Raw genomic sequence first — 21,670 nt, 5'->3', positions numbered from 1 at the left:
AAAAAAATATAAAATTTATACTAATAACAGCCAGCGGTTAAAAGCTGGGCTATACACTAGCACCGTTCTTTTTAAAAAATTAACCTTGTTACGATCCTAGGACAAATTTACGTTTGGACGATTCAATGGATAAATGCTACCAGACTGTGTAATAGTTATTAGCTTAAAAATTGTCATATATATATTTTTTTTTTCCGCTTGGGTAAAGTTGTCATATTTGAGTACGTAGAAAAGCGATTTATTAAATTACATATAAAATATGTGATTGACTTATTGGAGTGAAAAATGAAAATCGTTCATGCAAATACGTAATTATAGAAAAATAGTAAGAAAATTCTAGAATAAATATACGAAAAATAATATTTACAATTGTGAGTATATAAGAATCGTATAATCACGTTAAAAAATAAATAAATATAGAATTTAGATGAAAAAATTAAATTTTTAATAATAAAATTTATTATACCTAATATTACTTTAAATATATTAAATGATAGGATTCTAAAATTTTATAAATAGTTAAGAAAGATTTTTTACATAATATTATTATTTTTCTTTTATATTATTAAATATAATGTTACATGTTTATCATTATTAAATAATTATTTATTATATATTTTTTTAAATAATAAATATGTTATATATCATTTAGTATAATTAAAATATGGTGAGAATATAATATATAATATTACTCAATAATTAAATTAAAGATAACCAGAAAATATTTTTAATATTTTTGACGGAGGAATCATTGGACCGACAAATAATAGACGAGTCGATGACCGAATTCAAGCCAACCCAGCCCACTCGCTTCCCCCTCCTCCCCCCACCCAACCCCCGCGGTTGTTATTTCCGAAGCCTATTTCTCACTCTCTCTCTCTCGCACTAAATCCTGTCCCTGTGGCCACAAACCCTCCCCCCAGATTTCCCTCTCTCTCTCTCTGCGCCACAACTCAAAACGCCCCCTCACTTGTTCTGTTCTGTCCTTTCTCTCTGCTATTGCACTTCTGTTCGCTCTCCCACTCTCTCTCTCTCTCTCACTTGTCTTCTTGTATTCATTCTACCACTGCCTTTATCTATTCGTTAGTGGAAACCCATGCGGTTTAGATGACAAGAGACCACCATGGACTAGTAGGTTGATCTTAGCATTGATTTCTCCTGACAATAGAACAAACAGCAACCATGCATCACGGTGGTTCCGCCGTATCCCAAGAAACCAGTAGTGTCTTCGATTTGGTATCCCATTTGGGTCGCTTTGCATTCAATACAAGGCTCCACAACTCAGGCTCGGATGGATACTCTTCCTTCCTTTCCAATTCCCTCTACTACGAGCCCCTTGGCGGCTCAAAAAAGCTTAACTTGCGTGCCTCACTGAGCTTGGGCGGTAGAGGCGCTTCGGGTATTAGGAGTATTCTGAATGATTTCAACAGAGCTATAAAGTTCCATTGCGAGAGAATTCCAATTGGGTTCGCCTCGGTTCGGGTTGGCTCGGGGGACAGCAATGGGCTTAGAGAAGATGGGTGTGGTGTATCGGAGGACGATGGCTTGACCTTGAACGGTGTGGAGGCTGAGACCCCCAAAAAGGTTTTGATTTTGATGAGTGACACCGGTGGGGGCCACCGGGCTTCGGCTGAGGCTATAAAGGCCGCGTTTCATGAAGAATTTGGCGATGAGTATCAGGTCAGTTTTGGTGTAATCTAGTCTGTATGACTCTGTTTCAATCAGTTTCTTCTGTTCCGTTGCTTAGAAAAATGTGGGAAGAGAACATAATTTTAGAAATTTGACTCTTGAAGTTCGCATTCGTATATTTGGTTTAACTGGGATCACATTTTAACTTTAGGAAGCCAAAGAGACTTTAAAATCTTCTCTTTTTCCCCACGATTTCTCGGAAATTGAATTGGAGGCGTTGGGTAATGAAGTCAGTGGGTGTGTGATTTCATGTTTGTTGATTATTTCTGCATGTTAAGAGTGCGTGTTGCAGGTGTTTATTACCGATTTATGGACGGATCATACTCCTTGGCCATTTAATCAACTTCCCAGGAGCTATAATTTTCTGGTGAAACACGGAACCTTGTGGAAAATGACTTATTATGCAAGCGCTCCCCGCGTGGTGCATCAATCTAACTTTGCTGCGACCTCAACATTTATAGCTCGGTGAGGCTCAGTTTGTCCCTGACTATAATACTTTCTGTTCTTTCTTGGCTAATTAATTGTGCAACATTATAAAATTATGGATATATTGATGGTACATTTGAAGTCTGTATGTATATTGTACTACATAGGCATGGCGGCTCATCGTTTAGAATAACCTACCTCTGTGATTTTCTTTTGGTTTAATAGAGAGGTTGCTAAAGGCCTGATGAAGTACCAGCCAGATATTATTATCAGTGTGCATCCACTGATGCAGCATGTTCCTCTTCGTATCTTGAGGTCAAAGGGCCTTTTGAAGAAGATTGTCTTCACCACTGTAGTCACAGATCTAAGCACTTGCCATCCTACATGGTCAGTTCTAAACATAATATATTTTAATGATACTCCGATGGTATGGTCTTGACCTTTGATGTCTTTCTCTTCAGGTTTCACAAGCTTGTAACCAGATGCTATTGCCCATCGGCTGAGGTAGCGAAGAGGGCCTTAAAAGCTGGACTCCAGCCTGCCCAAATTAAGGTTTATGGACTTCCTGTGCGACCTTCCTTCGTTAAGCCTGTTCGTTCAAAGGTTGGTTTCTTTCATTTTGATTACTCTTTGGCTTTGCTACCTGTTCAATGGAAGTTGTACTCTGTTGCAATGTAGGTCTGGTAAAGAAATTATGGTCCTTGTACGCCTGCACATGGAAAAGAGTATCTGACCTGCTTTTTTTCCCCTTCTGTTTTCTTTTGTGTGCATGTTTTTTTTTCGGTGTCGTGGTCATTGCCTTTTGACTACATACTGAATGTGCTTTAAAGCATCTTTCCTCTGATACGATTTTTTTTACAAGTTCTTTCCTCTGATATGTTGTTGACTGGGACTTCTCCATGTTGGATTTGATGGTTATCTTATGCATACTAATGTCTGTTTTCTGTTATAAATGTGGTTAACACCGTGATATTGACTTGTTTTATCCCACTTCACGTTCAATACCTATAGGTTGAGCTAAGGAGAGAGCTTGGAATGGACGAGAATCTTCCTGCTGTGTTGCTGATGGGAGGAGGAGAAGGGATGGGCCCCATTGAGGCTACTGCTCGAGCACTTGGGGGTGCATTATATGATGAGAATCACGGGGAGCCTATTGGTCAGTTGCTTGTAATTTGTGGCCGCAACAAAAAGCTTTCGAGTAAATTGCTTTCCATAGATTGGAAAATTCCTGTCCAGGTATTACACACTCTCCAAAAGCATGCCACTGCCTCGGTTGTAGTTTGCCTTTTCGAACTTAAATTGTTTGTGTTTGAAGGTTTAGTTTTCATTGGCGCTGAATTGCCACTTCTATTTTGCGTGTATTTAATGTCACATGCTGGCCCTTTTCACATGCCTCTAAACAATCTCTTGGTCCAAACAAACACTCTTCTACAAGTACTTGATCGAAGCCCTTGAATTGAAAATCAGAAAGCCCAAGCGTTTAGATTCCACATTAAAAAACTGCTGGAAAAGAACGAAAACCTAACGTACTCTGGAAAATATAAACAAAAGCCGAAACAAAATCAAAGAAAATAAAAAATGAGAGAGAGAGAGAGAGAGAGAGAGTTGTACCGTGCTTGAATGATACCTTGACATTTTGAATTGCATTTGAAATTGTTACAATTATTTCTAATTACTAAAAATGCATTGTCATTGATAATCAACATTACCTCCCTGAAATTCATTCAAAAATATGGGCTAGTGGGTGAAATCAAAGGTTCAAGTCCCCTTGAGTGTGTGAGTAGAGTGACCAAAAAAAAAACACAAATCATTTCAAAGTATATCATCAGAAGTACTATACTATAGCTGTCCAATCCATCCTTTGATCTTAACATCAGGCCCTCTCTGCCTTATGTCTCAATGATGATCTGTTCTAACATCAGATCCATTTGCTTCATTCTTTTTATTTTTCAATAGACTGAAGAATATCCCAAACCTGGTGACTATCAAACTAGACAGCACCCATTTCATTATCTGGGAGCTCCAGTTGAAGCTCTAGAAAGGCATATGTGGTAGTTTATGTAGTTACCAAAATAAAGTAGTTCTAAAGTAGTCCTACAGGTATGGCGCTAGCTACATACTTGGTGCATAGTGATCCCTAGGACTCAGACTCTTCACTTTGACTGGCCGTACTTCTGATTTCCTCTATTCACTCTGAGTCTCACAACACTTTTTTTTTTTTTTTTAAGAGGATGGTACTCCAATTTTATTGATTACTCTCGCTTATGATGGAAGAATACCTTGTACATACAGTGAAACTTGGGGGTTACGAGGCGAAAAATAAAGGCCCAAACACAAGTTCCTAAAAGGAAATAAAAACCTTATATAGATATGACAAGAAAATAAGGAAAAACCTTAATGCCTAATAGTAGGAAGACCTACACGATCCAGAGAGACCAGGGCAATCATATGCTTAGGGAGTTAAAATAAAGATGAAAAACTTACCGTATGTCCCATAGCACCATAATTTGCTAGACTGTCTGCTAGCACATTATCTTCTCTGTAGACATGATTAATACTAAAGGGAAAATCATTCTTGAAATGTAAAATATCATCCCAAATGGTTGAGTAATTCCAGGGGAAGATGAGCCTTTAGTGAGCCAATTAACCACAATGAGAGAGTCAGCCTCAACAACCAGATCGGTGATGCTCAACTCATAACGCAAAGTTAAACCAAATCTTAAGGCAGACAATTGTGCAAAAGTGTTAGTACCAACACCTAAAAAACAAGAGAAACCAGCAAACTCTCTCACAATACTTCTACCCCTCAAGTCCCTCTTCCCTCTTCCTAAAAGGGAAAAGGAGCCACTCAAATTTAAGATAATTATGTGATTAGCATTGGCCATATAGAATGGTTTTTTTCTACAAGGAAAAACACTTAATGGATCTTAAATTGATTCATGTATATGAAATATGTACTGTAGATTGGTTTATGATAATATATTTGCATAAATGTATATATAAACAGAACGGGCTGAGGTTACTTGCTTATATTTATAGGTGAAGGGGTTTGTCACCAAAATGGAGGAGTGCATGGGTGCTTGTGATTGCATCATCACAAAGGTAAGTTTCAAGCAGAAAATATCATTTTCTACCTCTATTATATACTAGCCATCTACTCACAAGTTGCCTTTGTAGGCTGGCCCAGGGACGATTGCAGAGGCCATGATTCGTGGCCTCCCTATCATTCTGAATGATTTCATTGCCGGCCAGGTATTTCCATTTTAACGTGTTCTATATATTCTGTCAGTATGTTTTGTTAACTTGATTTCAGGAATCTTGTAATTTAATCCCCACTACTTTTGAGAATTTCTTAGATCCATTGTTTGGTGAATGAATGAATTACAGTTTTATAGCCGATGAACTTGACGATTTAGATTTTACAAGGCCCATGATGATGAAGAATATCTGAATAAGTTACTACTTGTGTAACAATGAGCTGCACGTGGTTACAGGCCACGTTAATGCTCCTTGAGAAATATAGCATATGATTTGCAGTGATTTTCCATGTTTTACGTTATATGGATATGATGTTGGTACTGAATGGTCAAGTCAGATTGTCTAATAAATGCCATTGACGTGGTTGATTATGTTAGAGAAGCATGTGCTGATTAGATGATGGGAACACCTTAGTCCCTCATCAAAATATTTGAGCATCATGGTCATTTAATGGTCTGGTTGGGGGGGTGGGTGGGACTAAAAAAAAAATGTAGCAGTTTTTTCTGTTTTATTTTACTAGTGTTTTTTTTTTCCCCCTTCTTCCAGGAGGTTGGAAACGTACCATATGTGGTCGAAACCGGATGTGGGAAGTTCTCTAAATCGCCCAAAGAGATAGCAAATATTGTTGCTGAGTGGTTTGGTCCAAAAGCTGACGAGCTCAAGGCAATGTCCCTAAATGCATTGAAGCTGGCTCGGCCTGATGCTGTGTTCAAGATTGTTCATGATCTTCACGAGCTTGTTAGACAACGAAGTTTCGTACCTCACTATTCCTGTACAACTTAACCCCATTGCTCCCTCTCAATTTTGGTGCATGTCTCCCGTTAAGTTCGCCATTGGGCAAATTAATTGCATGACCCTTCTCCTGCCCTTTTCATTTTTTATATGATTTTCAGTCAACGATAATAAATTCATATTTTCTATCATAACATACCCTTCGTTTGATAATTGTACGTAGGGAATTCTTAGTGTTGTTAAATGCAAAAATCACTTAAGTCAAACTCTCATAATCAATAATGGATTCTGTACAAAATTCTAAGCGGTGAAGGTCTTGGTCTTGGGTCCCTTCAAGGTTTTAAGATTCAACACCTCATTGGAGCAAATAATTATTTAGAATCACAGTGTAAAATCAACGATTTAACCAGTAATTTTTGAAGGTGCGTTACACGAAATCGGGATTTAATCTGTAGCGGTGGGTCCAACAGATCTGCCTTGGAGAGGTTTTTGACATAAATAATAATAACAATAATAATAATGGATTCTGGTACAAAAAGAAAAGGAAATACAGAAGCATCAAAATGGATGAAAATTGGATTGATCTAATTTTTATATTGTACATAGCAACTGTAAAGTTATGATTTATAAAGGGTTTGGCATAGTGGTACTTATAAAATTTTATTGTGATTCTCTATTTGATAGGAGAAAAAAATCTATTTACAAATCTGCTTAATGAGAAATCAAATAAATCATTAATGTGGATGTCTGCTACATCTATTAGTAAATAAATAAATAAATAAAATTGTATTTTGATATTTTTAAATAAATGTATATACGGGTTTGAATTCGTAAGTCATCTCAGCTCATCTCAACTCATCTCACTACTATTCAGCAACATTAACTCATAAATCTCACTACTATTCACAACTCATCTCATTACTATTCACAATCCATCTCAGCTCATCTCAAGTCATCTTCGAATCCAAACGTCTCAGATTATATAGGTAAGAGATAGGTAGGTTTGGGGGGTGAGATGAGAATTTTGTGTTTTGTTTTGAAGTTTAAAATATTAAGTTTAATATTATTATTGTTTTGGGATTTGAAAAATGTGTATTGAGATTTTAAAAAGTTGAATTGTTTATTATATTTTGTATGGGGATTTGAAAAAGATGTAATGATGAGATGAGATGATAATTTTGTTTTTGGTTTGAGGTCCCAAACCTGCCCTAGGCAAGTTTGGAGGGTGAGATGATAATTTTGTGTTTTGTTTTAGTATTTAAAATATTATGTTTTAGTATTATTATTGTATTGGGATTTGAAAAAATTAAATTGAGATTTAAAAAAATTAAATTATTTATTATATTTTGTATGGAGATTTGAGAAATGTGTAATGATGAGATGAGATGGGAATTTTGTGTCTCATCCCACCCCCAAACCTGCCTTAAGAGTCATGATTTTGAGAATTGTCCTGAGTGGTTTATTTCATAACAAACATTTTATTTATTTATGTGACGACCTCGTCCTGATAACCAAAGGTAGACAGAACAAGACTTGACTTCGTTTGTTTTCAGGAAACATCTCATCTCATTTTATCTCATCATTATAATTTTTTCAAATTTTCACATAAAATAAAATAAATAATTCAACTTTTTCAAATTTTAAAATAATAATAATATTAAAAAATATATTTTAATAATATTTTATTCAATTTTTTAATTTTAATTTTAATTCATCTCATCTCTTCTCATCTCTAAAGACAAACGAGCCCCGAAGCAATCCGTGTTTTGGATTCATCTCATGGCCACATTGCCCACTCCATCTTGTACTACAACGGTCTCATAATAAGACAAGCACCATTTGTCATTTTCATCAGTCTAAACTCTAACCCCCTCAACAAAGCCAAGGCGAAACCGACGACTTAAGAGCAAATCCCTCACGGTCGTTTGACACCATATTTTGTAACTTTCCTCAACAGCAACAAATGTCCACTTGGAATTTGGAAAAAACTTTGATTTTTCCAATCCCTGCTAATTATTATTAACACAAATACTATCTATACATGCATAAAAAACCGAAATCCTCAGGATCTCATTTCATCTTCAATCTGTTCTAGTGCCCAGAGCTTTCCACAAGATGCTTGTTTTATGACAAAACTTGAGCTTACCCACTTCATATTTTCAACCTTCTTTTCTGGGGGTTTTTTGCTGGCGCTTGGCTTAATGGGTTGGAAATATAATGCTGGTTTGGGGTTGATTGTCACTGTCGTGTTCATATGGGTTGCCTCTGCAGAGATCACTCAGGTTAGGAGTTATATCAACGACCTCTTTTCTTTCCTTTCTTGGATTCTTTATTTAGCATGATGCGGTATTGTTATGCGTTTCTTATACTTTGCTCTGTTTGGTTGCTGAAGAAGATAGGAAAATAATAGAACAGGCCGAATTGGGAATCTTTGTTGCTGGTAAAAAAAAAAAAAAAAAAAAAAAAAAACTCCGACTTGTTTAAGGTTCTATTATTTGTTCCCTTTTCCATGGTTCTGTGTGCGCTGCTTGATCTGTTTATAATGATTTTTTTAATAAAAAGAAATTAACTTTTTTCCATGGTGGTATTTGTTGGTAAGCCTTTTCCCTGTTTAAAGGGAATGTTTTTTTTGTTTGAAGTTAGAGTGATAACGTTTAATAAAAATCAGACTTCTCTCATATCCAAAGTTGTTTAAACAGAATGTAAATTTGAAGTTGTTTATCAATGGGTTGAAAGAGTTTCATGTAATCTTCGATTCTCGTAGATCCATGTTAAACTGCAAGATTTTTAAAGGATCCTTCTTCCCATGTTTGAGATTTAATAAACTAAACTACCAAGATCTATTTGCTGCAGAGAATTTTTGCAGACTATAAACAGCCATTTGCACTCACTTATTTGGGGGTGTCTCTTATGGTAATCTATCTACCCATTGCTGCTCTTAAAGACTGGATCTGCAGCTTAGCGAACGCAAATTTATATAAGAACCTTTGCAATGACGCGAAAGTTATGAGCACTTCAACCGGACTTGATATCCCTCTTATAATTAGTGAAATGCACCACAGACCGGTACCCGGAAATGGCCTCGTTACTGACTGTGATCTTAGTGAAAGGGAAGAGGGCCAACCTTTGACAGCAAAGAATGAGCAAGATGAGCCTCACTTGGTCGAACAAAGCTGTGAACTTAGTTCATGGGATATTGCTAAGTGTAGCTTATATCTTACTCCGATATGGTTTATAACAGAGGTAAGCATATTCTAATTTTTATCTAATGTTCGCCGTATATGACCTTTTGGACTTTTCTTTAACTTTATAAGGTTGTGGGATAATGAAATTGCATGGACAGGTAAGAAAATCTGAGTGGATGAGTGGTACAGGCCTTCAAAAGTATTGGGTCGGTCCATCTTTGAACATGCAGCAAGGCCAGCACTGCATATCTTTTTAATAATCCCTGTAGCCATCTATGCTAATGTTGCTAGAATGGCTTTCTAGACTGAGTCAATTGCATGCCTCCAGTATTCAAGTTGAAAATCAGGAAATGCTACAAAGGGCAAAGTGAATTTATATCCTTATTTTACACGGGAAAAAAATTAAAGTTAGATACATATACTTGTTGAGAGTTACTTGTCAGGGTGGAAACTAGTGGTGAAATGGCGGGTTTGGGATGAGATGTAGACTTAGTCATCATGGGTTCGATTTCACAGTGATGACTTTGAGGGAAATAGAAGGTTCTGTACAACCTGGGCGTTGGTTTCTTGGCTTTATTCATGATATGCCAGTCACCAAAAATACTTTCTTAAGCAATCTAATGAAGGCTTAATCTGTTTTGACCTCATGCAGTATCTATCGAACTCTGCACTGGCAAATACTAGTGTTGCAAATACTACTGTTCTGACTTCAACATCAGGGCTGTTCACACTTTTCTTTGGAGCTCTTCTTGGCCAGGACTCAATAAACCTCACAAAGATTGTTGCTGTTTTTATCAGCATGACTGGTGTTGCCATGACCACATTTGGAAAAACTTGGACACCTAGTGAATTGATGAGCATCTCTGAGTAAGCTAATTGCTTTTTGCTTAGCATTGGTAGGCTTCTATAGGGACTTTTGTGCATTTCTTCCTTTTGTCCGTTTTGAAGTAAACTTGACAGGTTTATGAGGTACCTCATTTACTTCAAAAATGTTTTCGTGGAAAAACCCGAAGTTTTTCATCTGGTGGCTTTATTTCAGGGTTTTCATCTTTTTTGGGCAGCTTTTGAGCCGTACAATGTGTACCAAAGGCAGCCTTTGCACATTTTTGACCAGCTGTCATTCGATCATTTGGAACCTGTTTTCAGCTCCCTTTTCTGCAGCAGAAAGCTTAAGGCATCCGTTTTTCATCAATAAAAAGACTATCTCAACCTTTAAAATATTTTTTGTGCCTAAGAACGTCAATTGGTTAACATTGGAGAGTTTTTTTCATTTTCCTCTAAACATGCAAGTTTTGAATCAGTCAGAAGTGCTTAAAAAAAAATCCAAAATTAATCATTGGAAAAAATCGTAGAATATAGTTCAAACACTTATTTTAGGATCAGGAGTTTTTTTACTTTTGCTGTGAATTTTAGACAATATTATTGAGTTGGATTGGATAATATACAGAAGTAATCTTTACCGATCAAAAGAATATATAGAAGTAATCTATACTATTTTACTGGAGAATTGCCTCCCCTGTTTTCTCCTCCTCTGGAAGTTGTGTTTGGCAAAATGTAATGGGTGCAAACGAACAAAAAAAGAGAGAAGTTGCTGCACTAATCAGATTTAATTTTAATACATTCCACATTTAAAAATAGAAAAAGAAGAGAGCAATTAAAAAGAAGAGAGCCTAATTGCCACCTGTAATCAATATATCGTCTAGAAGTCTGTCTTGGCTGAAGAGTAGAATTGAAATAATGTCAATGTGATTGGATAATTAAAGTTTGCAAATGGTTGAGTTGTGATTATGAATGCTAGCAAAACATCTTTATGCCTACAACAGCAAACAAAACCTATTATATTTGTAAGAGTTCAGTTATTTATTTTTTGCCTTATTTGCTAAGATAGTTATGTTCGCTTGACTTTTTGTGGGATATTACCTGAAATTGTCCCCTTTTCTTGTTACTTAGAACTGGAAAGCACTCTATCACAGGGGACATTTTTGGTCTTCTCTCAGCATTATCATATGGTTTATTTACAGGTCTGGCATTCTGAAACCATGTTTCTTCTCTTTGTTTTTGTTTCTCATTTTCATTTGAATTCCATGAATGACTTGGTGATACATATTTGATAGATTGTTTCCAAGTCCCCAGCCTGATTTCTAAATTACTGGTTCACTTATTGCAGTGCTGCTGAAGAAATCTTCTGGTTCAGAAGGAGACAAGGTTGATGTTCAAAAGTTCTTTGGATACATTGGTCTCTTCTCTCTCCTAGGTCTTTGGTGGCTTGGTAAGTGAACTAGTGCTTTTTGTGATTAATTGTCTTTAGCACTGCAAATTCATATGATTAAGAATGGAAATGCTTGAACAGGAGTTAGAGCTTAGCAATTTGTTCTCCTGGATTTTTCATGATAAAATTTTTTATATTCGGACAATAATAAAAAGAAAAGTTATGTGCTGAAACTGTTGTAGTTTAACTAAGTTGATAAATTCAGACCACTGAATCACGACTGGCTCAGACGTCTATCAAGAGTAATTTATATGTGTCACTTCTTGCTGCAAATCATTGATTACTCATGAGAATTTTGGAAGTGGTTTATCTATCTCACTGTGCTTATAACCAAGTATGAAGATCAAAGAGGAATTTTGCTTGGAAATGTGCCTCAATTGAAGGAATATGGTGCGTTAGGAGTTGGAGAAACCCAAATCGGTATAGTGGTTTCTTTTTGAATTATGTGTCAAAGGTTTTTTATGGTGTCCTATTATCTTATCCCCTTGGATTCTGCCACCTCTAAATTTAGACGAGGTCTCCCAATAATTAGGGTCTAATAGCGCTACATTATGCCTCGTTTGAATGGCAAAGCACCACACTCTTGCTCAGAAAATAGTGGCAGCATGTTCACTCCTTGAAGTGGGAGGTTTTTTTCTTTCCTTTTTTCAATGTTAATGATTCCCATCCACGTGCGGTGTTGATTTCAATTATGAAAGCAGGGTGTAAGTGATTATGTTTGTACTTGATTAATTAGGTCATGAGTTTCGTGTAATTAGGATTTTGGGACCTTGGAGTGCCTCAGGAATCATTTGTTATTAGTTAAGCCGTCCTTCTATTTCACTGTTTTAGCTTCAAATATAATTGTCATTTGTATCATCTCTAATCAATTGAATAATTTTTGTTGATCTCCTCTTTCTCTTCTTTCCCCCCCTTTTTCTTTTATGGATTACTATTCTGATGACTATGTTTTGAGAATGCAGTGATAATCTCAAGGCTCATAAAAAAGTTCTTGCCTATCAGTTTCCTGTTCTTGGATTTTTCACAACAATGTTATTCCGTGCAGTGTGGCCACTCAATGCTGTGGGGATTGAACCTCGATTTAAATTTCCACATTCAACGTCTGTTGGTGAAGTCGTGCTGTTAAATGGCTTTGTGGGAAGTGTTCTGTCAGATTATTTTTGGTTAGTAGTAGAGCAAGGTTTGATTGGACAACACGAGAACATGAGAATGTTACATTTCGACTTTTTGTTCTAATTTCCAATGAAGTCTTGCTCCACCCATTAGGAAAAGGAAGCAATTATCGGATTTGTTGCTACCTAAACCACAGATGAGTAGAGAACCACACATTTTTTTAATCAAATTAAAGGGAATACCGTTTAAGCATTTATTGGATTTGACTTGCAAAGATTGGTTTGGTTCCATTTTTTTTCATGATGCTCAGATCAGCAGTCATACTACTATGTTATTTCTTCTGATATACTTGCCAACTCTAGATACCATTGCAAATAGATTCTTTCAGTAATACTGATTTTTTATTACAGGGCCCTTTCTGTTGTTTGGACGACTCCATTGGTTGCAACGTTAGGCATGTCCTTGACAATTCCTCTCGCAATGGCAGCTGACATGGTATTACATGGTCGCCACTACTCTGCAATCTACATTATTGGATGCATTCAGGTATGTTTTCTGTGTCTGTCTCTGCATTTCCCTTGTAGCACACTTGACATCATATCCAGTGATTTGCTTCAACTTTACCACAGCAGAGAGTTCATTACATTTAAACCATGTTCAACTGGATTCAGGTATTTGCTGGATTTGTCGTGGCAAACCTTTCAGACAAGTTTTCAAGGAAAGAAGAGTCATAGCAGCCATGTACAGATTTCGGAAAAGCAGATAATTGTATATAGACTTTAAACACTTGAATAACTGTCTACGAAACCGTCCACCTTTTGACTCTTGTTGTAATGCGACAATTTTCTTGTGCAATTATGAGATCAGAGTAGCATGTTGTCTCCAGAAATGAAATGCTTATAGATATATATATATATATATATATATTATTGGTCTGTACACTATTATGAAAAAAGCTACTCGCACCCGGGTTGGGGAACCCCCGCGTACACGTCCATCCACGTGTAAAACTAAAACGGGGGGTTTCGTTTAGCGCTGGCTTACACACGACGTGGGTTGGTTGAATTACGTTTGAGAAACAAACTCGCGGCTTCAGGAGCAAGCTTCCCCAACCCAGAACACGAAGATCAGGTTCTTCACTGCAGATATCTTCTTCTCCTCACTTCTTTGCATCTTTTCTCATATTCTTCCCATCTTCATCTTCTCATCTGAAACACAGCACTCCATTTCGTTTTCCCACGGAACAGATTCGGGTTTGGGATCAAGCTTTGCCACAGACGACGCCGAAGACGAAACACGAAGAGGAATACTACATCTACTGGTTCGCATCTTCTAACTCATCTTCTAGAGGGAAGGAGAATGCAGCTGCTGCTCTTTTACATCTTTGTACAACTAGTAGTAGATTTCACAGTATGGTGCTCCAAGAAGGAGCTGTCCCGCCACTGGTGGCATTGTCAGTCAGGCACCCCTAGGGCCAAAGAAAAGGTATACAGCTGCTGATGATGTTGCTATTCCTTCCTTGCATATATAGACTAATTTAACTGAATGTTTGGTTACTTGCAGGCACAAGCGCTTCTTAGCCACTTTAGAAACCGCAGACATGGTAATGCCGGGAGGGGCTGATTTTGGAAGCACAGGCTTTGGTTTCGTGCCAAGGTTTTAAGTCAAGTTGTAAGGATAGTGTGAGTAAATCTGACGATGCAAATAATGCATATGAAGGTGCTGTTGCTTGGATTTTACTTGATTGTAGAGGCAAAAAAAAAAGTGATTTATGAAGGATTTGATTGAGTCCTCTTGTGAAGTACATCAACTTGTGAATGTGGGAAGAAAATTTCGTACATGCGAGAGTCTATTTGCAGTGACGATTAATGGGCAATGACATACAACTTATCAGTTTTATTTAATTGTTATAGTGGCCTCATTTGCATTTTTGCATGTTTGTTAGCTTTTTTTAGTGTTTCAAAGAATTTCAAGCCCTGCCCAATGGCTGTAGTTGCTTTGCAGATAATTACCCAACGCCGATGGGGTTGGGTAAAACAAATGAAGATGGAAACAAAAACTGCATAAAACAAAGGAACAAACAATTCATACCCACGACGACACTCTTTCAAAAATCAACCACCTATGCAGATCTTTCTTCGAGATGATAGGGTTCAATAATGCTATGGGTTTGATTTGCTCTGAATTCGTTTTTCATTTTTTGTTTAAATAATACCGGCTGAGGTGGCTAATTTTAGTTTTTAAATAATACATGCACGTCAGCGATTCCGCAAAAGGCACCCAACGCTGGGTACTTGTAGCAAAACTGTTTATCTTATAATCTCAACTATTGTTTATTTTTTCTTTTTTTTTTTAATAAAAAAAGAGAAATGATATGGAATCTCACCAAGGCAAGGGTTTCTTAGATCCACCGCCTTTGGAAGTAACCTCTATCTGACCATACTCATCAAACTAGCATATTAAGTAAATCAGTAAGATGTCTGAGTGTACTGTAACTATATCAGTAAGTAGTTAATGGTAAGATTTGATTTTTAATATTCAAATTTTAAAATTTTTATTTTAAATTAAATTATATCATATAAATACTTTATTAAATGTGTTATATGCACCGACATTAATTGGGTCCAACCACCAAATCTCAAAGTCTGGCTCAAGGTTTAGTTACAGCAGCATGTTAGTGTAAATATATGGGGCTGCAACATGTGGTCTTTGAAGGGGACTCGAGGCAAGTGGTAAATGCATGGATGAATGATAAAGAACAACATGGTATGTAGGTTGTTTGCTGAGAGATGTAAAAGACATTCTGGTGGATACAATGTGGGATACAAAGCAGATTGAGAGAGAATGAAATAGAGTAGCTTAGGGGTGCTACCCGCCCCCTATGGGGCGGGGGCGCTCCTTCCCCGCACCCCCCTGCATGGGGCGGGGGGTGGGGTTTTCACCCCTGTCTCCCGCCCTTGGGATGCGGGGGCAGGGTGCATGGCGGATTCCCTATCCGCCTCGCCCCGCCTCTTTTCACTTAAAAAAAAAATTACATTTATTTGATTTAAAAATTATTTCTAAGTGTAAAAGTAATTAAAAATATATTTTTAGATCCAAATTATAAATTTAAATTTTGTAAATATTACTATAATTTAAAGACTATGTAACTTTTAAATTTGCTGGTGCATATTTTGTGTAAATTGTAGTGTATTAGTTTTTAAATTATGTAATTTTTAAATTTTTTAATGCATATTTTGTGAACAAGTCTAACAAATTGTAATATATATATATACAATTTGTAAAATATAAATATATATTTATGTTTATATATCTATGTATATAATATATATATATATATAAATGTAAGCGGGGGCGTGGCGGGGTTGGGCCCTCCCTGCCACCCTCTGCATCTAGGGCCTATAGTAGCTCATCAATTGGCTCAACAAGCAACCTCTTTATGCACTGAAATTATAGACTTAGAAAATGTAATATCATGTATATTGACTCTTGTAATGGCTAAAAGCCAAATAATAGGTTGATGAATGAAGTTGAGTAATTTTATTAAAAGAAAAAGAAAGTCTTAGTGGGTTTGGATACACAAACATATCTCATCTCATCTTATCATTACAACTTTATCAAATTTTCATATAAAAATATAATAAACAATTCAATTTTTTAAAATCTCAAAATAAAAATAATACTAAAAAATTATATTTAACAATATTTTATTCAACTTTCAACAAAACATCTCATTTGAACTCACTATTCAAACCCACCATTTCCCTTTTATGTGTGTATAGAAATCATATCATCTCATTTCATTTCATCATTACAATTTTTTTAAGTTTCCATAAAAAATGTAATAAACAATTCAAAATTTTTAAATTTCAAAAAAATAATAATATTAAAAAATAATATTTTTAATTTTTATTTAAAATTATCTTATTTTATTCTATCTCACTGTCTAAACTACCTATCAAATTCTAGTTTCAAAAATCAAGCTAGCTGGGCCTATGTCACGTGGGAACTTGAAAAAAGCCCACCTACCAAATTTCTTTACCCCGTAAAATAATAATCGTTAGTAATTTATGATTGAGGAGGGTACGGGTAAGTTGGTAACGGTACCCCAAGAGAAGTAGGACAATCGATCGCGCAACGAGCAGAAGAGTGCGAGAGTGAGAGATCGATTGGTGAAAATCACATAAGCAATGGAAAAGGGTAAGGGTGTGATGGTTGGGGGTCGAAGATGGGCGGTTGACTTCACTGACAATTCCACCTCTCCTTCCCGCGACATTCCTGACCCCCCTGGTTTCTCTCGCTCCTCTCAAGATCAGGTTCTCTCTTTTATTATCTTTCTTTCTTTCTATTGAGAAAAAAGAAATCGATTCTTCTATTAATTCTTTTGGTGGACGTTTCTTTAGGATGATTCAACGCTCAGTCGACAAAAGAAGGATGCAGAATCGAACTGGAAATCTCAAGTATATCCTATTATTTTCCACTTTCTGATATATTATATTAGGTTTGGGCTTTGATCAAAGTAGCCATGTAGTATTTTAATCCGAAGGCTCAGTCCCAATTTTTGTTTCCTTTTCACGCTTCGTCGCTCTGTACTTTGGGCTAAGAATGTGTAGTTAGGAGAAAAGTTATTGTGTGAACACTGCAATTGGAAAATGCAAGCAATAGGTTTTTGGGACATTGATATTTATGGTTGTGATGTTGAAGAAAATTCTGATTAGATTAATTGGTCCAAACGACTTTTAGGATTATCGAGGTTTCGTTTCTGTTAACCAGTAGGTCAGTCAAATTATGAAACCAATACGCTTCTTTCCTCGTATTGTCATTCGCTGACATTTTCTTCTCTCGCACAAGCCACTCTCTAACCTCGTTAAACATTACAGGTATTGATTTCATTTATTATTCGAATACACTGGATCATAACGCAATAATTAATATCATAATCTGTTTCTATTTGAACAGAAAGCTTGGGAAGTGGCACAGGCCCCTTTCAAGAATTTGCTAATGATGGGCTTCATGATGTGGATGGCTGGAAGTACTGTGCATTTGTTTAGCATTGGTATCACATTTTCTGCTCTTTGGCAGCCAATTAGTGCCTTACAAGGGGTTGGCAAGGGTAATATGACTGTAGTTTATATATGCCCCCGTGTTTTTTCTTTTAACTTATCCGAACTAGTTTTGGTTCCTTGTTTTGATATGTAATTTTTAGTAACCATTTGAATGCTGTCAACTTTGTGGTTATAGAAGCAGCATGATAATGCAAATGATTTAAAAAGTACGAAAACACATATTTATCTTTTTAATTTTGTTTTCTTTCTTTTTCCTGAAGATTTGAATCCTATGATTTTTTTCACTTTACCTAAGATATCCCTTCCCCCTTCCTAATCTAGTGATGTATGTAACATAACTGTAAGAATGTGGCCTGGGAATGCTAGTTTTGATTTCACACACGGTGTTGCCCTGCATACACAATCGTTTCTTCCTTTGTCCCTTTCTCTTTTAGTTATGCTAGATGCCATATCTTGTCCCACTTTCATCACACTGTCCCTTTAATATAACAAATTAAATGGTTGATAGGTAATGCCAAATTATCACAGTAAGATAAGATGGATGGTGTAGTATATAGCATATTCCGTTCTCTATTGGTGTGGGGGATGGGGGTTGAGAATCTGTTTCATTACATAAAATTCTATCATTTGGCTTGACATATATGCTTGTTAAATGTATTGAATCATGTATGTGAATATCTTTTTTAATAATTGATCTAGCTTGATGTGACTTATGGTATTCTAGCACATGTATTTTGGTTCCTGAAGTTTTTGCATTATTTTTTCCCCTTCATTTCTCCCTGCAGATTCTAGTTGGATTTTTATTTGATCCTTAAGCTCATTCAAGAACATTTAATTGGATTATGCAGTTTTTGAGCCTTATAAAGACAGTAGAGTAGATCTTCTCGGGCCCAAGTTACTCTTTATTGCCCTTAATTTGGGTGGTTTAGCACTGGGTGTTTGGAAGGTGAGATGTATTTTCAGTTTGTCTTTTTGTGCAACATTTTTTCTTGTTTCTTCATATTCAAATTTCTTTTATTTTGTTATAATTGTTTTTTTGGCAGCTTAACACTTTGGGTCTTCTTCCTACACATGCCTCAGACTGGGTTTTTTCCTTACCCCCTGCACAGGTTAAAATCTTCCTCCTATTATAATTGAGTTAGCTTTTATCTTTTTGTTTACATTATGTTTTTTTTTTTGGAAATGATTGCATGACAATTAAAAGTATTCTGTAGCTAGGTTTAAATGTCTTGCTACCTATTGCCTAATTATATATAAAAAAAAAAAAAAAAGCCTACCTATTGCCTGAGTATAGGTAGATTTATTTGGTCATATGGATAATACTGTTGTCTCTGCAAGATATTATAAAATGAGAGAGACATGTTGCCTTCGTGTCAAATTCTCGCTGTGGGAAAGGATCAACATTACCTCTATTTTTACCATGCTTGGTTACAAACTTGCAGTTACAATGTTCTCACTGGACAAGTGCTGTGTGTGTTTTAGACTGGTGTTGACAAGTTTATACTTCTCAAGGCATACTTTATTCTGTGACAGATCTGAAAGTTGTGGCTGGCTGCAATTTTGAGTACATCCTGGTCTTGATGATATGGTTTGGCTTGATCAGCAACTTAAATAATCTAGCTGTTTGCTGCCATTTGGGCAGCTCAAAGAATCTCAATTTTTGTTGAGTTCCTGTCCAATATAGGATTGAAATCGCATCTATGGTTCATGTTCTTGAGTTGAAATAATGCCCCCTCCTTTTCCATTATGTTATGTTATAATTTTTTTAAAAAAATAAGTAAATGAAAAGTGCAATTTTAAAAATATCTAAAGCTATCTAGGAAAGGAACAGGAAGAGCTGCATAAAAGCGCCCCTTTCCCTCAAACTGCTTCGGTTTACTTGCTGTGTGCCCCTGTCTGAACCAAACGGCATCATATTTCAAGTTATGCTATAAGTTTACTTGGAACTAGGTTGATATTTCGCTTTTAAGCATTTCTTCATGGTAATTATCCTTTTTGGTACTGTATCCTAGCTGTTCGGTTGAAGGAACATGGTCTTTTGTGTATTGACTAGAATGCTTTACAAACTTTACTGGATACCCTCTAGGGAGTTCTGTTTGACATTTTCTTGTCTGGTTTTCAGGAGGTTGAGCATTCTGGTGGGGGTATTCCGCTATGCTGATGTGCATGTTTGGTTTAATCAGCCGTTGATCTGAATGTAATGGAGACTTTGATATCGTTTATTGGCTGATGGCTTATCACGCATGGCCACCGTAACGCTGTAACTGAGTTTTGTGGCAACAACGATTGTGACTCAAATGTATGATGCTGGAATATCAATGCTACGGTTACTAGCAAGCAGATACCGTTGTATCAGAATGTTAGTATTTTTTGTTTTATTTCTATTGTCAACGATGATTTGCTTTCCTCAAATATATTAGTTAAATTGTGGGAAATATTAGTTCTACCGAGGGATCAATATTAGAGAAGTCTTGTTTGATCGAAAGGAGGCGAAGGAAGATTAGTTTTATGCATTAAAAGGTTTAAACTTTCAAGAGGGTGAATTGTACTAGCAGGTGTGGTAGCATGTGAACCTTGAAAAATCCTTTTTTATTTTTTATTTTTTAAGGCGAAGGAAGATATGTATTTGAATATAAAATTTTCATCTCATTTTATTATTATAATTTTTTTAAATTTTTTATATAAAATATAATAAATAATTTAATTTTTTAAAATTTTAAAATAATAATAATATTAAAAAATAATATTTTAAACTTTATTTTAAAACAAAAAATTCTCATCCCCTTTCATGGCAAGTTCTGTTCCAAATCATAAAAGAATCTTAAATTATTATTAATTGAAAGTCAATTAAATGAGTTGAAAAGTCTAATAAATGCACAAGCCAATCTCATAAAAAAATAAAATTTTCATATTTTTTTATAATAAGACTTTTATAAAAGTATGCACAATATATTTTATATATACTATTATTCTTTAAAATTAACCGAACAAAATTTAAATAAATTTTAATAAAGTACATAAATGATAAACTAATACACTTAAAATTATATTTTTAATTATTAAATAATAAAAAAAGTTAAGCAATCACTTTAAGCAGTCAAAAGAACTTATAAATAAATATAGATAGAAGTTATTATTAAAAATATCTATTTTATATATATAATATAATATCATCTAAATTACACATATTTTCAAATAAGTATAAAAAATAATCAATTAAAAATAATTATACAATAAATATAAAATATACACTATTATAATAACTTCTCTATCGTTACTCTTTTCCTAAATACCATACACACACGCCCTCGTTTCACTTCTTCACCTCTTTCGATCTTATCCATCACGCCACGCAGTCTCACTCTAAGCGAACGCAGATCAATGGAGTTGACAGCCCAGCAGCTGAGCGAGTACAACGGCACGGACCCATCAAAGCCCATATATGTGGCTGTGAAGGGCCGAATCTTCGACGTCACAAACGGAAAGTCGTTCTACGGCCCCGGAGGTTCCTACACCATGTTCGCCGGCAAGGACGCCAGCAGAGCTCTGGCCAAGATGAGCAAGAATGACGAGGACGTGTCCCCTTCTCTCGATGGCCTCTCTGAGAAGGAGATCGGAGTCCTCAACGACTGGGAGAAGAAGTTCGAAGCTAAGTACCCTGTGGTTGGTCGCGTCGCTTCTTAATCTCTAAGCTGAGTCATTTTACGGCTATGTGTTTTATACACGAGTCTTTATGAATGTATTTGATGTTTCGTACTGGTGTTATGGAGAAAATATGCTCCTGGGTATACTGTTGGAATTTGGCGACTTTATTGGTTCTTTGCTTGGTTTTAATCTTGCGGGCCTTGTGCTAGAGGGTTCGTCTTGTGTTTTAGCTTGGGAAATAATAAATATAATAAATTTGGTACGTGTGAAATTTGGGTATCTTGGCA

The 21,670-nt window shown here is 35.9% G+C and overlaps 4 protein-coding genes across 5 annotated transcripts; all 4 read left to right on the top strand.

Annotated features, from left to right (window-relative positions):
• The first annotated feature begins 856 nt into the window (after positions 1-856).
• Positions 857-6,299, top strand: LOC109005204 (monogalactosyldiacylglycerol synthase, chloroplastic). The gene is made up of 8 exons (XM_035682736.1): positions 857-1,680; positions 1,982-2,154; positions 2,341-2,502; positions 2,577-2,718; positions 3,127-3,351; positions 5,155-5,217; positions 5,293-5,367; positions 5,920-6,299. The coding sequence occupies exons 1-8, from the start codon at positions 1,183-1,185 to the stop codon at positions 6,154-6,156; spliced, it is 1,575 nt and encodes a 524-aa protein (XP_035538629.1). The 5' UTR covers positions 857-1,182; the 3' UTR covers positions 6,157-6,299.
• A 1,664-nt stretch (positions 6,300-7,963) lies between these two features.
• On the top strand, positions 7,964-13,561 carry LOC109005207 (thiamine-repressible mitochondrial transport protein THI74-like). Of its 2 annotated transcripts, none has more exons than XM_035683053.1 (8): positions 7,964-8,387; positions 8,959-9,348; positions 9,943-10,157; positions 11,241-11,311; positions 11,458-11,559; positions 12,605-12,722; positions 13,083-13,218; positions 13,344-13,561. In XM_035683053.1, the coding sequence occupies exons 1-8, from the start codon at positions 8,232-8,234 to the stop codon at positions 13,404-13,406; spliced, it is 1,251 nt and encodes a 416-aa protein (XP_035538946.1). In that variant the 5' UTR covers positions 7,964-8,231; the 3' UTR covers positions 13,407-13,561. The 2 variants fall into 2 exon arrangements, with proteins under 2 accessions (XP_035538946.1, XP_035538947.1); XM_035683054.1 differs by having other exon boundaries at positions 8,319-8,394.
• A 3,173-nt stretch (positions 13,562-16,734) lies between these two features.
• Positions 16,735-20,173, top strand: LOC109005208 (ER membrane protein complex subunit 4-like). Its single transcript, XM_018984022.2, has 6 exons — positions 16,735-16,988; positions 17,076-17,132; positions 17,632-17,785; positions 18,587-18,684; positions 18,782-18,847; positions 19,861-20,173. The coding sequence occupies exons 1-6, from the start codon at positions 16,863-16,865 to the stop codon at positions 19,897-19,899; spliced, it is 540 nt and encodes a 179-aa protein (XP_018839567.1). The 5' UTR covers positions 16,735-16,862; the 3' UTR covers positions 19,900-20,173.
• An 837-nt stretch (positions 20,174-21,010) lies between these two features.
• LOC109005210 (probable steroid-binding protein 3) lies at positions 21,011-21,670 on the top strand. The gene has a single exon (XM_018984024.2). It carries the CDS (start codon positions 21,120-21,122, stop codon positions 21,420-21,422), a length of 303 nt encoding a protein of 100 aa, XP_018839569.1. The 5' UTR covers positions 21,011-21,119; the 3' UTR covers positions 21,423-21,670.

The sequence above is a fragment of the Juglans regia genome, chromosome 11 (genome assembly GCF_001411555.2).
Source record: "Juglans regia cultivar Chandler chromosome 11, Walnut 2.0, whole genome shotgun sequence".
Lineage (NCBI taxonomy): Eukaryota > Viridiplantae > Streptophyta > Magnoliopsida > Fagales > Juglandaceae > Juglans > Juglans regia.
The sequence above is the reverse complement of the archived record's forward strand: the minus strand, read 5'-3'. Positions and strand labels throughout refer to the sequence as shown.